The sequence below is a fragment of the Podarcis erhardii genome (genome assembly GCF_964252035.2).
Source record: "Podarcis erhardii genome assembly, chromosome: 3".
Classification (NCBI taxonomy): domain Eukaryota; kingdom Metazoa; phylum Chordata; class Lepidosauria; order Squamata; family Lacertidae; genus Podarcis; species Podarcis erhardii.
In genome coordinates this window covers 108,706,204-108,721,156 of record NC_138507.1, presented here as the reverse complement: position 1 = coordinate 108,721,156, position 14,953 = coordinate 108,706,204, and the positions used below count along the sequence as shown (strand labels likewise).

The window sequence follows — 14,953 nt, the reverse complement described above, 5'->3', positions numbered from 1 at the left end:
TATTATTATTATTATTATTATTATTATTATTATTATTATTTCCCCTATTTTCATCAGAGAAATGTTGAAGGGTATGATATAAGTGCTCAAAAAGCATATTGTCCTGAGGATTCCTATTTATTTCCCTCTCCCCTCCCCTTACCTCTTTTTTTTTTAAAGAAACAACCTCCTTCCTTATCAAGCTCCCATGCCCAGTTGCAGATTAGAGTAAACTCTGATTTAGGGCATACTGTACCTAAAACCTATTTGCTCCCTCACCCATTTCTTATCAATGGGGACAGCTCAGAATTGAAGTGTTGTACACCTGGTATGCGGAGCCCTCTGAAAATGTGCCCATAAATCTTCACGTTCTGCTTGTGTCCGCTGCAAACGCTGCTATGAATCTTTCTTCCTATTTCCTCACTCCCTCATGAAGGCCTCTATAAATTTCACAGCATGTCTCTGTTTCTTCCTGCGAGGTGGCTCTCCTGTCCTTAGCATCGCCCACAGGGTCCTCCCGTTTCTCACACTAAGCTGCAAGCATCCATTTTACTTAGCAGAATTTTGTCAAGCATCAGCATTAAAGCCTCCTCAGGACCTGTTCTGGCACTCAAACAAATCTCCAGCCATCGGGCTAGGTCAGGTTTGGCCTACGACGAGCCACAACAGAGAGCTAGGCCTTATCCTATAAAGATTCAAGCAAGACACCCACCAACAAACAGAATAACCTGCCACCAAAGAGCATTAATTGAAAGTTTCCAACCAACCAGTATTTTACTGGCCTGACTGTGGCATTCCTAGCTGGTGTTTGTGAGGTCAACATAGGACTGTAATGCCAATGCTACTGCTGGTGGTGGCAGAATCTGCAAGCACACACCAATAAATAATTTTTAGAAAGGGGCAAGATTAGAGGTGGATGCACAAGGCATTTTTTTAAAAATCAAGAAATCTTGCACTTTGCTCCTTGCTGGAAGGAGGTGTAAAAGACACCATCCAACCACCTTAGGGACTCCATTTGTGTAGGGTTTACTCCTTAGCCTCCTGAAGATGTCCCGCAAGTCAACAGGAATGGGTTTTTCCTCGGGATTTACTCCCGAAACCTTTTCCTCAATGAGAATGGGTGCAAGGAAGCAGGACGTTTAGATCAGAGGTTTCCTTCTCCTAGATGGACTACCTTCCCAGGTTGAGGAGCTCCATCTACTCCTCATTTCCCTCTACATCATGTGTAGAAGCTGCTTTCCTGATAGTTGGACCCATTATTGGTCTCATTTGCACAATCTGCTGGAACCTGTCTTTGCATGCAGTGGAAAAGGCTTTAGATTAATCAGCAAAAGGTGTCTTGTTCACAAGAAAACTCAGGATCATTAGCAACTTCAGTTTCTGCTTCTAGATGAATGTTAGTTCTGGCCCCATCCTCCTTAATTAGTTTTCATTTGGGCCTGGAAGCCCTGAAATCCTTGAGATTATTAACCAAGCAGTTATCTTCTCCAGTAGTTACAAAATAGGACGGGGATCTGGAATGCTAATAGCAGTATAATATGAAATTCAAACATGATATGCTAATAAGGTGCACATTGGCACAAGATAAATTTTCCACTGCCTGTCTGCTTCTCCACTCCATGCCTGAAATTAAATCCACAGGTAGCTCCTCATATTACTAAGGATTGTAATTTTCACCCTGGAGAATAGATTTAGTGCTCAGATTTGCAATGATGCATTTGTGAAGATCCATTCAGTAGCCAAACAGTTATAAGGGAAAAAAAGATATATGTGGCATAGCATTTTAAGTCCACTTATAGAATGGGTCTCACACCTGTGTCACCCTTTTTCAGCTTTGGAGAAAATTAATGAGAAATGGAGATACAGGATGGCTTTTATTGTTCTCTGACCTCACCTGTCATGCTCCCCTCTGCATACTCCAATTCAGAACAGGAGTGGGAGGACAAGATGAAACTACAGAACAGAGCCCTCTTGACAGATGTGCCCAGATCTATTGATGAAGTGGGAGACCCAGAATCTGCTTTTTCCCCACCTGTGGAGGATAAAGCGGGCTTAGAGGTGTTGCCTGCTCTGACAAAGCGAGAGGCTTCAGAGGGGAAGATGTGTTTGCCACTGTCTCCCAAGAAGAGGTGGCATATCAAGAAGAAAGGGAAGGCTTAACTCTGTGAGCAGAGCACCTGTCTGCAGGTCAGGAACTCTACATGGACTGGGATTCTTGCAAATTGCTGGGCATTTTCTGCCTTGAATTAAAAGCTTGGTGGGTAGGTAGTAAACTCATTGGGTGTAGCTCCTGTACACTCTTGTTACTAATTTCAGACTCCTGATCCTTGGTCTTTGCTCCTGGGCCCAAATTAATTGTAGCTACTCCTTTGCCTTGTAACATCACCTGGACCACATTCTGCTTTTCTCCTTGCTACTGAGCTTGTACCATTAGACTGCTATAATAAAAGGTTCACTTTTTTTAGATCTTTGTTGCACGGATTTTTAGAGTACCTGTGACCCACTCAAATGGTGTCCAAGAATTGACAGGCGCAGCAGTGAAAAAAAAGAAAGTGATATTTATTGCTGAGCAATAATTGACCCAGTGGAATCGTTTCCAGAGACTGGGCACCCCAGCTCTAGCGCCCTGGGGCTTTATACCTGAGTACATACATCATAGATCATGACATAATCGAATACAATCGCACACAGCAGCAAAAATAAAGCTAATGAGCGCATTCAAGCCTCGCCCCCCTGATCATGTAAAGAGTTCCCTCCCAACTTCTGCTTTCTCCAGTCTAAACATCAGTGTAACCTTTCCCTCAATTTATGGTAAGAAGGAGAAAGGAAACTTAAGGCAAAAGGAACTTATTCGGCTGTTACGCTCAACATCTGCCACACAGGGACACTTTGCGCTTAGCATTTTCCTGTTTTTAGCTACTAAGGACCCTGTCTGGACAGGAGGAAAGTGCCAGCACATCAGATTTATTGCTTCCCCCCTTACGTTAGCGAGACACCGAGGACATAAGAAGAACAAGGGAAGAGAACTGGGGCAGAGTTCATTTTGGATTTTTCAAATTGAAGCACTTTGCTTTAAGCTTTGCAGAAGCCTTCATGATTCAAACACGGATTAAATAAAATCATCATAAAGATATATGGTTATATATGGATATATGGATAACTGATTATATGAAAAGCATAAAGGTAAAATTCACCCATGTGGTCCTGCTTCATCTTTACTTGCAAATAAGAGCCCCTGTCACTGGTTTTGTGTGGGAGATAGGACATCACCATCCTTTATTTTAGGAAGTCACTTAATATTGGTTTAGCAACCAATGGCCTGACTCTAAACTGTGGAAATATATTTATTTGCGCTTTTTTTGGCAAACTTTATTGAAAAATTAAAAAACAATTACCAAACACAAAATGTTGTCTTCCAAGACAAATAAATATATAGATGTTGACTCTTGTATACAGCCATCTACATGGCATAAAAAACCCTCGAAAATAATTTACATTACACATATAGCTCAAATCCACAATGTATACTTCAATCTAGATGGTGTCCAGTGCCATCTTATAAATGACCTTTAAAGAGGCTTCCTGTAGTTTAGCCAAGACGGTATGCAACGGGTGTTTAGACCACATAGAGTTCAATTTGTGTTCATCGATTTGTTGGTCTAAGTCTGCTTCTAACACCTCTCTAAGATTCTGCCCTTTGCTCATTGTTAGGTCCAATAGTGTTTTATAAAATAGATAAGCTTCACCTTTAAGCTCTGTATTAATTCCTAAAGCTTCAAACATTGTTAGGGATCAAAGCTCTTTATTTTTATAAGTGAATGAGCAAAAAAACAAATTTGTCATATTTGGAACAAATTTGTTGAAATATTCCCAAGTTGTTTCTTTGAATTTTCCTCAGCAATTGGGTGTCCTATGAGAGAACATCTCATAGCCAGATGAACCTGGATAGCTCAGTTGGTTAGAATGTAGATATTCCAGCTCTTACCCATTTTTTTAAATAATGCCTATAGTTTTTTGTGTAGCAGAACCTTGGGTGGTCAACATTCATTAGTCACCCATTCATCTAGTCCTCTAGGTCAGGCATGGCCAAACTTGGCCCGCCAGCTGTTTTGGGACTACAACTTCCATCATCCCTAGCTAACAGGACCAGTGGTCAGGGATGATGGGAATTGTAGTCTCAAAACAGCTGGAGGGCCAAGTTTGGCCATGCCTGCTCTAGGTGATGTACATCAACTTAATCAAAACATTACAACACAAATGATATAAGAAAACAGGAAATATATCAGCACCCAAAATACAAATACATCAAAAAGGGCTACAATTATCACATGGAGTGAAAAATAACGGACTCAAATGCTATCAGAAGAGAACTAAGTTAATAGTACCAGCCTAAAAATAAAAGTTAACATTGTTGTTGTTGTTGTTTAGTCGTTTAGTTGTGTCCGACTCTTCGTGACCCCATGGACCAGAGCACGCCAGGCACTCCTGTCTTCCACTGCCTCCCACAGTTTGGTCAAACTCATGCTGGTAGCTTCGAGAACACTGTTCAACCATCTCGTCCTCCGTCGTCCCCTTCTCCTTATGCCCTCCATCTTTCCCAACATCAGGGTCTTTTCCAGGGAGTCTTCTCTTCTCATGAGGTGGCCAAAGTATTGGAGCCTCAGCTTCAGGATCTGTCCTTCCAGTAAGCACTCAGGGCTGATTTCCTTCAGAATGGATAGGTTTGATCTTCTTGCCGTCCATGGGACTCTCAAGAGTCTCCTCCAGCACCATAATTCAAAAGCATCAATTCTTCAGCGATCAGCCTTCTTTATGGTCCAGCTCTCACTTCCATACATCACTACTGGGAAAACCATAGCTTTAACTATACAGACCTTTGTTGGCAAGGTGATGTCTCTACTTTTTAAGATGCTGTCTAGGTTAGGTTTAAGATGCTCTCCACTATGACCTGTCCATCTTGGGTGCCCTGCTCGGCGTAGTTCATAGCTTCTCTGAGTTATTCAAGCCCCTTCGTCACGGCAAGGCAGTGATCCATGAAGGGGAAACTTAACATTACAATCTGTTAAAAGGCCTGGGTGAACAAAAAGATATTTCCTTGCTGCCCAAAATATATCACTTCAGGCACTATGCTGGTCTTTCTAGGAAGGTTCTTTAGGAAGAGCCCAGGGCCTACCACCAAGAAGGCCCTCTCTCTTGTTTCTCACACTTCAGATGGAAGGAGCATTCATGGAAGACCTTCAGTTGGTGACCATGAGGCATTGGAAGTTCCTTTAGATACTGAAGTTCTAAGCCATGTAGAGGCTCAGGTGATGCTGAGATAGTGAAGCCACCAAGGACGGATTATTCCTGGAATGTGTCAGTTTCCAATGCACTCCATTGGTGATTTACCAAGTAGATCAAGCACCCATCAAACCCAACACACTGTTTCACAGATGGGGGAAGCCAGATACATCCAGGAAGCTGCCCGACAGGACATGAAGGCAATAGCCCTCTCCAACTGTTGACCACCGCAAGATGTGGTATTCAGGGGTACAGTGCCTCTGCTCATGGAGGTTCCATTCAGCTCTCATGGCTAATAGTTCTTGAAAGCCATCCTCCATTTATTTGTCTAATCCCCTCTAAGTCCAAGCTGTTCAGTTTAGTGAGCCACAGAAGGGCCAGGCCTGCTGCATTTATTTATGTGTTAACTGTAGCTTGGCCACTGTTTTGTTTTTGTTTTTTCTCTTGGGTTTTCATGGGCTATTTGTCTCATTCGCTACCATTTCTGCTTTCCGAGTGCGATTCCCTTCTGCTTTGATCTTGCAGTACTGCAAACCTTCCCTCGCATCCCCCGAGAGTCAGTAACGTTGTTTGGGAAAGTGAGAAAAACCAATCAGAACGAAAGGAAATGAAGGGAGAAGTGGCTCCGCTCTCTCAGAGTTGTTATAAGGCAGGCCATTCGAGTAGTGCTGGTCTAATCTCCAAAGAGGCAATGTTGGTGTGTTTGGTTGTTATGGAGATATTATGTTTACTCCGCTGTTATTGTGGAAAGAGCATTGAAAAGAGAACACTTGTTTCTCGATAAATCGGGAACTAGACACTGGGTGAAGTCCTGCAGATGGAAATCGAAGGCAAACAGCATATTTACTGTTGAGATCCATCTGTTAACTGGGGGCAGTTGTAATTTAATAATTGGAGGAGTTTACACAACGTCAGCCCAATATTTCTTTCTAAAAGATCCTACCCGCGTGGTGTGATTGCCTGATCACAGAGATATTTTGTCCATAAATGCCATTTATGGCTGCGAACCTTTTAACAAATATTCAGATTCCTAGTTGCCCTCTTGCTTTAAACAACCCGATCCATAAACTTTGCTAGTGAGTTGTTGCATCGAAGGGGCTTATTGATCACTTGCACAATCCACATGGATTTGCATGCTATGCATTTCTGCATAATCTTAAGGAGGGGGCTTTCAGCTGCAGTATCTCCCTGTAATTCTGCTGCCAGTTTTATGGAGCACAAATCTTCCCAGCTGACAGTGGACCGGGCAAAATCATGCCCCACTTTTGCCCATTTTCTGCTTCTCTTCAGTCCCCCTGCCAAGAAGGGGAGATAATGATTCAGTTAGGAAGCTTCGGCAAGGACACACTTCTTTGGAAAATCCCTGGAGCTCAGCATACAAGCCCCAACATCAGCTCTGCTAACAAGAAAGAAAGAAAGAAAGAAAGAAAGAAAGAAAGAAAGAAAGAAAGAAAGAAAGAATTATGTTGCATCTGCAGCCATGGGGAAAATGCCCTGCACCCAAACAAAATCTCAACATTTTATCAACAAAGTTGGGGAGGTAGGTACCATTTTTAGCTGCCTAGCATGTGATGATCCCAGGGATGGAGTAATTTCTCTGTGAGGAAAGGTTGCAGAGTTTGGGACTTTTTAGTTTAGATAAAAGGTGAGTGAGATCAGGTGCAAAGCAGAGCCCAGTAAGAACAGGGACTTATGAAGAGAAGGTGTGGTCTAGAGAGAGTCCTAATGGCTGGGCAGAGAGGCCAAGACGGGCACATTTGACTCCCAGACCTGAGATTCTCCACATGTTAGAGAGTCAGCCAGCAATAAATCACACAGAGTATGTGAAGTTAACTCTTTATTAGCAGAAACCAGCTCAGCTCAGGGGACCCAGGCCGTAATGAGCACAGCAACTCTTCTCAATAGGTCTTGCCCCTATGAGGCAATTGAGGAGGCTGAAGGGCCTACCCACAGCTGCCTAAATCTCTGCCTCTGCCGGGTCTTTCCCCAGCAATTTGAGAATATGCCAGCACACCTGTCTTTGCTCCTCCCGCTTCATACTTCTCCCAGTCCTGGGGATCAGCGGGGAGAGGAGCTGGTTGCAGCAGGATGGGGAGACACCCTGGCTTCTTCATCAGCCTGGCTCATATCTGCCTCTTGGGCTCCCTCCTCTCCAGCTCCTGCTTCTGCTTCTGCTTCCAACCTTCTATCCCTGGTCACTAAACCCTGTTACCTCTTCAGCTACCAACACTTACTCTCCCCCAGGCTTCTCCCTTTTCTCCCTCTGACCACTCATCACTGTCCCACCACCAACCCCCAGGCTCTGAGCCTTCATCCCTTGGGGGTTCCCCAGCTGATGCCTCCCACCATTCCTCTGTGTCCAGCCAGTCCATGACACCACCCCTGTGATTAACTATTTAATTACAACAAAGAAAAGCTGTTTGAGGTGGATGAAATTGAGATTTGGGATAGGGGAGAGTGCTTGGCCACCCGCAAAGTCTTCACTTCAAATCTGTCCCCAAGCAGCCTTCCCCTGTTGCTACAGGTTCCCGCTATCTTATTTGCAAATGATTACAACATGCTCCTCCTCTAGCTCCAATTAGTTTGCTCTATGCCTCCAAATTCTCTCATTATTTCTCTGATTCCTTGAGGCTGCATACCAATTATTGTTAATCTACTGTGCTATTCTTTTAACAATGGGATTGCCAACAGGTCCGTGATTATGAATCGCTTGTGTTGCCACAACAAAGTTGCTGTTTCTAAAATCAATCAATGACTCCTGCCTAATTCTACGTTGGGTCAGGTTGATCATTACTCCCAGAGGCCTGTGATGGTACCTTCACACTGCTGTGGGTGGGGACATGTTTTCAGGGTGCTAAAAATAACTTGGAAACCCCATTGGGACAGTAAAGAAATATATTGTTAGATGCCACTCCTATCTCCAAGCTATATGAGATCCAAGAGCTACTAAGCGTGCTTACCAGGGCCTGTTTTTCCTTTGGGCACCAAGGCACAGTAGAGACTGTGGTGTCTTTATGATATATGGTTTATTTACACATAACCTGAGCCTAGGTGGAGGAGAATCCCAGCATTACATCTCAAGAGAGTCCTTCGTTTCTCTCATAGGTTTCTATGACTACTTAACTAGTTGGTCAGTCCATATCAGCACTGTGTATATTTGGGGCCAGGCAATAAAGTTGTGGGGGGAAACCCTGTTATTACATCCACCCCAAGAGTTGGTCTGGAGAAGGGAGAAGTAGAAGATAATACGATAGACATCTTCAAATATGTGAAATGTGGTGTGGCTTGTTTTCTGATGCTCTAGAGAAAAGGTAGCCAACATGCCTGGATAGCTCAGTTGGTTAGAATGTGGTGCTAATAATGCCAAGGTTGCATGTCCGATCCCTGTATGGGACAGCTGCATATTCCTGCGTTGCAGGGGGTTGGATGTGATGATCGTCAGGGTCCCTTCCAACTCTACAATTCTATGATTCTATGGTGTCTACCAGGTTCTATGGTGTCTACCAGCTCCCTGCATCCCTGGCCATTGGTCATGTTTGCTGGGACTGATGTGAATTGTAGTCCAACAGCATCTGGAGGCCACCATATTGGTTAACCTTGTTTTGGACCCAACCCAATCAATTTGAAGTACAAAATGTGATTTCAACTAAACATCAGTAGCTTGGCGTCCAAGTTTCTTGAGGGCAGGGCAGGCTGTCTCAAAAGGTGGTGGGCTCTCCCTCATTAGAGATTTTAAAGCAGAAGCTAGATGACAATCTTTGAGGGATCCTATAGCCGTGGATTTCCTGCATCAGCCAAGGGTTGGACTAGGTGGCCTATGAAATACCTTCCACCTCTGTGTTTCTCTTCATATATTACAGGACCATGATGGGACCAAACCATATTGAAATTGTTCCTTTGCCACTAAGCTAACATATGACCTGGGTGTCTGGAAATATATAGCAGTCACTAAATGCCTATCATGTGGTGTCGAAGGATGCAATAATTTGTAATGGTACAACCATGTTGCTGCTGTCATCACACCCCCAGATTAACAAGTACCTGATATGAGGAGTAAGACATGGTCATTGACTACCCAATTATTACTCCTGTGTAGTTTGCAGTTTTATGTTTCAATTCCTTGAGTTCCAGCTTTGTGTATTAGGCTGCTTTTGAAGACTCGCTCTACAATTTACTAGTAAAGGAACTGAGAACATAATTGGCAACGTCCTATTTTCTGAAATGTCCTTGAGTTGTTTAGACACCACAAAAAAAGAAGTTGATTGGTGTGGAGGTCACACAAGGGTGTAATTTTTCCCTCTGCAAGAGCTCTGAATCTCTACAGCTGTCTGAGACCCTGGTAGTGTGTTATCATACCCTCCTCAGTATGGGGGGTTTGCTGTACGTTTTGATGCATCTATCACCAGTGTGTTATTAAAGACTTCCCGCTCCTCCTCACAACAACCACACACTAGCAAACAAGCCCTCAAATTAAACCCTTGGATTGTCACTGAATAAAGTACGTGCAGAGTTGCCAGATACACATATTCCTTAGTTCAAAGAGATGCTGCAGAACTGGGTTGTCTGTTCCATGCAGTTTTAAGTGGCACCATAGAGTTTGGGAATGAAGGAGTATTCTTCACTGTAAATGACATCTCCCCAAATGGAGAATAGCTGATAACTCTTTGGAGACTTGGATGAAGCAATTACTTCTGGAATGTCTCTGCATTCTGCTGCTTAAACCTCTGAGGCTCTATGAACTACTTCCGATGTGGTTACATCACACATAGTTTTGGGCTTGGAAGTTCTGTCTCTTGAGCAAGCTAGATGGAACCAGCCAATGAACTAGACATGGGGCTACTAACTGGTGCAGAGCGTAAATGGGTGCGGCACTTTCATGATCAGCTTCATGCAAATTTGAACGAAGGGTCCTTCGGACAAATGGGCTGCTTGATTCCTGGTGTGATCCCTGATTGGTTAGGACTGCCAGTCACACAAGAAGCATTGCTATCCCTCTGATGGATGTGCTTTGCCTTTAATGATGTCAGTACATAACTAAATCTAATCAACTACATGTTAATCATCATGACATCATCACGACTGGTACATGATTCCTGATTGGCTGGCATCACTTAAGGCAGAATAATGAACCAGCAAAATAAATGGCCCCTGGAGTAACAGCAGCAAAGAACAACAGTAAGAAACAGAGGAAAGCAGAGATTATAGACCTCCCCCTCTTCTTTTTCTTTTCTTTATTTGGTTGCAGTTGGATTCAACCTGCCACTGCTACTTTCAAGGAAAAACGCAAGTCTAGAGAACATATGGCACGGCATTGTCGCCAACTATTTTATCCACTCATGATATTTTTGTCTCAGGCTTGGTATCAGGTATTTTGTTTGTGTATACACCGTATTTTGAGCCACTTTTGCTTATTGGGAATTGCAAGTGGACAGAGTGCTTTCTGGTTTCCCACCAGCATCTGGTTCACCAGGGTGAAAACAGGGTTCTGGATCTGACAGGCCACTGACCTGATCTAAAAGGCTTTCTTATGTTCTTATAACTTGAGCCAACTTCCCACAAGGCAATATTTTTTGCAAATTGGTTTTAGCTTTCCCAGTAGGTTCCAAAACACATTGGATTAGTAAACATCTATTTAGTCTCCCTCCGTTGCTTTTAGCTTCTGCTTCAAATTCCTTTTGGTGGTTTCCTTTTTTTTTTTTTTTTTTTTTGCCTTTGGCCTGCCTCACATGCGACATTTTGAGTTACCATTTAAAAAAACCAACAACACTCCACCAGGTGCCAGTTATTTTGTTAATTCTTCTAATCTTACCACCAGAGGAGAAGAGAGGAAATTTCCAGCCTCTAGCACCAAAACAATATCGGGCTGTATCTTTTTATATAAACACTTCATTCTCTCTTTGCTGCTGCAGGTTTCGGGATGTCCACACCGGCAACGGTCGCTGGCAAAGCCTTCCTCATCGTTTATGGTCTCTTTGGGTGTGCCGCAACAATCCTCTTCTTCAATCTCTTCCTGGAGCGCATCATCTCCCTGCTGGCTTTGGTGATGAAGGCTTGCCACGAGAGGCAGCTGAGGAGGAGCGGCCTTCTACCTCCAACCTGCCGAAGGGGCTCATCCATGTCCGACGTCGACAGCCTGATTGGGTGGAAGCCATCAGTCTACCACGTGATGCTGATCCTGGGAATCCTTGCCATTACTATCGCTTGCTGTGCCTCGGCCATGTACACCGCCGTGGAAGGGTGGAATTACATCGACTCATTGTACTACTGTTTCGTCACCTTCAGCACCATTGGGTTTGGCGACCTGGTGAGCAGCCAGAACGCCGTGTACCGAAATCAGGGATTATACAGATTTGGGAACTTCATGTTTATATTGATGGGGGTCTGCTGTATCTACTCCCTTTTTAACGTCATCTCGATTGTAATCAAGCAGGTTTTAAATTGGATGCTCAGAAAGTTCCGGTGCCGGTGCTGTCCGGATTGCCATAAACCGACCGCTCGCCTCGGGCGCCGCAATGCCATCACGCCGGGGTCCCGTTTCCGCCGGCACAACATCTCTATGGAGACGGACGGACAGTACGACAGCGACACAGAGGGGAGGCGGCTTTCGGGTGAGATGATCTCCATGAGGGATCTCACCGCCTCCAACAAAGTCTCACTGGCCCTCCTGCAAAAGCAGCTGTCCGAGACGGCCAATGGCTACCCTCGGAACGTCTGCATAAACACGAGGCAAAATGGCTTCTCGGGAGGAGTAGGCGCTCTAGCTATAATGAACAATAGACTGGCAGAGACAAGCGATTCTAGGTAGAAATTTTGAAATTATCTTCTATAAAACAGAGGTGTTTTCTTATTCTTTATTTAATAAAACAATATTTTAAAAAAGCATCCAGTCGTTCTCGAGGGCAAGTTTTATGCAAAGTTTACTTGAGAGGGTTGTTGTTTAAAAAAGAAAGCCTTTAATAATAATAATAATAATAATAATAATAATAATAATAATAATTTTATTTATACAACGCCCATCTGACTAGGTTGTCCCAGCCACTCTGGACAGCTCCCAACACAATATTAAAAACACAATAAAACATCAGCCATTAAAAAACTTCCCCGAACAGATGTCTTCTAAAAGGTAAATAGTTGTTTGACATCTGATGGGAGGGCACCACTGCCGTTGTATTTTTAGCCCATTATTTTTATATTCTTCCTCAGGTACCACCAACAACTTATACTTACTGTAAACCACTTCAAGGTCTGTGGATAGCAGCAAACGGTCTATATAGATTGATAAATTGTCAGTGGCTGATCAAGCAGTTTACTAGTGGGAAATACCGACTACTGTCTCAGGCAGTAGAAGAATTTCCCACCACTACTGATTGCAGCTAGGGACACGGGTGGCGCTGTGGGTTAAACCACAGAGCCTAGGACTTGCCGATCAGAAGGTCGGCGGTTCGAATCCCCATGACGGGTGAGCTCCTGTTGCTTGGTCCCAGCTCCTGCCAACCTAGCAGTTCAAAAGCACATCAAAGTGCAAGTAGATAAATAGGTACTGCTCCAGCGGGAAGGTAAATGGCGCTTCTGTGCGCTGCTCTGGTTCGCCCGAAGCGACTTAGTCATGCTGGCCACATGCTGGCTATACACCAGCTCCCTCGGCCAATAAAGCGAGATGAGCGCCACAACCCCAGAGTCGGCCACGACTGGACCTAATGGTCAGGGGGCTCTTTACCTTTATCTTTACTGATTGCAGCTGGGCAGTGGTGCTGCAGGGAAGCTTCAATCACCACCATGCAAATACCGCTCTGATTGGCCAGCTTCCACCTGTGTGGACTCAGGATGCTGATCTCAAAGGAGGATGACTAGTCAATCAACAAACACTTGCATAGTGGCAGAAGAACCTCAGTCAGCAGTGAGCAACCATGTGTTTGCTGATTGACTAGCCATTTCCTCTTGAAGAGCCCGCTGCCTTCACCACTGCCTCTTAATTGTTACTGGTAAAGGCAGGGATCTCCTTTTCCCTTGATCTTCCCATAGCTGCAGCCAAGAGCTTGCTAGCCATCTCACTGACCACCACAGGGCCTCATAAAGATACAATGAGGTGCATTGCTGTCGGTGATATCCAACAGTTCCGCTACTTCAAGGAGTATTGGCTGTGCAATGGAACTTTCCTCATCCTCGCCATTTCCTGCACACTCCCTGCTCCCCAATATCTGTCCCCTACCACCTTCCAGAGCAGATTCACAGAGTCACACAGGGAGGGGACCAGGCAAAGGAGTTATATTGTGCAGCTAAACAAAAATACTCCTAGACCTAGCAGAACTAGCACCCTATAAAGCTAAGCTAGCAATCATCATCATCATACAGATTTAAAATACAACAGCGATGGATCATAACACATTTTGCTCTGGTGGAAAGCTAATGAATGATATGCACATGTATGTCAAGTCTCTGAGCTGCTTTTCAAATTAAAGCAGCAGGTGAGGAGGGGGGCTCATGGAGACACATGGCCAGCCCCATCTCCTTCTGCTGACACGGAGACTGTAGCCCCATCTCCCAGCCCCAGTGTGAATGGCAGACATCTTTCCCTGCCAGCTGTGCATTTGGATGCTGTGGGAAAGGACTCTGCAAAAGCACAGATAACTTCAGTTCTGGTAAAGCTGCAAGGAGCGAATGTGGTCTAAAGCATCAGCGAAGGATGGATCGGTGTAAACCTAGTTCATGCATCCTTGTGAGAGACACACACACACACACACACACACACTGCAACTGCAACCCTCCTACGCCCTAGCTTCAATTCCAAAACATACATATCTGATTTTGTAAAGGGTGTTGTTTTTTTGTGTGCTATCCACAACAACAGAACCTCAGAATGAAACTATGGCTGCTACTTAGCAGTTGCGCATAATTTTCATTTTTGCAAAAATTGTTTACCGTGGTTTGTTTCCCCCCAAAAAATGTAAACATCACACAATAACTGTGCAAGGCAGATTGTTCTTATTCCTACAGCTGATAGGTGAGTATTTGCCCAAGGGCACAAAATAATTGCTTATTTTGTGAAGTAGAAGTAGCACTAGAACTCAGGTATCCTAAATTCATGTTTAGAGCTAAGTCCACTAGACCTCATGTCTGGTCAAGGTCTCTCTCTCTCCCTCCCTCCCTCCCTCCCTCCCTCCCTCCCTCCCTCTCTCCATACACACATGTCTAAGGGCAAGCTGCTCAAGTTTTCTGTTCAGTAGGAGAAGAAACACCTGACCTTTTTCAGTAATATTGAATTCATGTATTTAGATTTGCTTCTATCTTACAGAGTTGCTCTTTCATCCCCCTAGCTGGTGCTGCTTCTAACTGCCGCACTTCCTTCCTCTTTGCCTTTACTGTCCTTTACTTAATTTGCCCTCACTGCCCTTAGCCTGGCTGCGGCAACCCCTGTGATTTAGTCAATGACCCCACAATGCTGCATCTGACATGATGACATTGTGGATGCTGCAAGAATCAAGTCATCCTTTGGGGGTCATCTCAGGCCGTCAATTTAAAGGCAGAGAAGGTAAATGAAGGTGTGAAAAGTGAGGAGGAGGAGGAGGAGGAGGCGGTGGAGGAGGGGGGGAGGAGGAGGAGGAGGAGGAAGGAGGAGGAGGAGGAGGAGGAGGAGGAGACTCCAAGAAGGAGCAGCAACCAGGGAATCACAGAATCACAAAATGGTAGAGTTGGA

The 14,953-nt window shown here is 44.4% G+C and overlaps 1 protein-coding gene across 2 annotated transcripts in view; it reads left to right on the top strand.

Annotated features, from left to right (window-relative positions):
* The window catches only part of KCNK12 (potassium two pore domain channel subfamily K member 12), a 38,861-nt gene extending 26,772 nt beyond the window's left edge, over positions 1–12,089 (top strand). For both annotated transcript variants that reach the window (XM_081854885.1, XM_081854886.1), the window contains one exon: positions 11,169–12,089. In XM_081854885.1, the coding sequence (XP_081711011.1) occupies positions 11,169–12,064 (896 nt within the window). In that variant the 3' untranslated portion in view covers positions 12,065–12,089. The remainder of the gene's footprint in view (positions 1–11,168) is intronic.
* Positions 12,090–14,953: the final 2,864 nt, after the last annotated feature.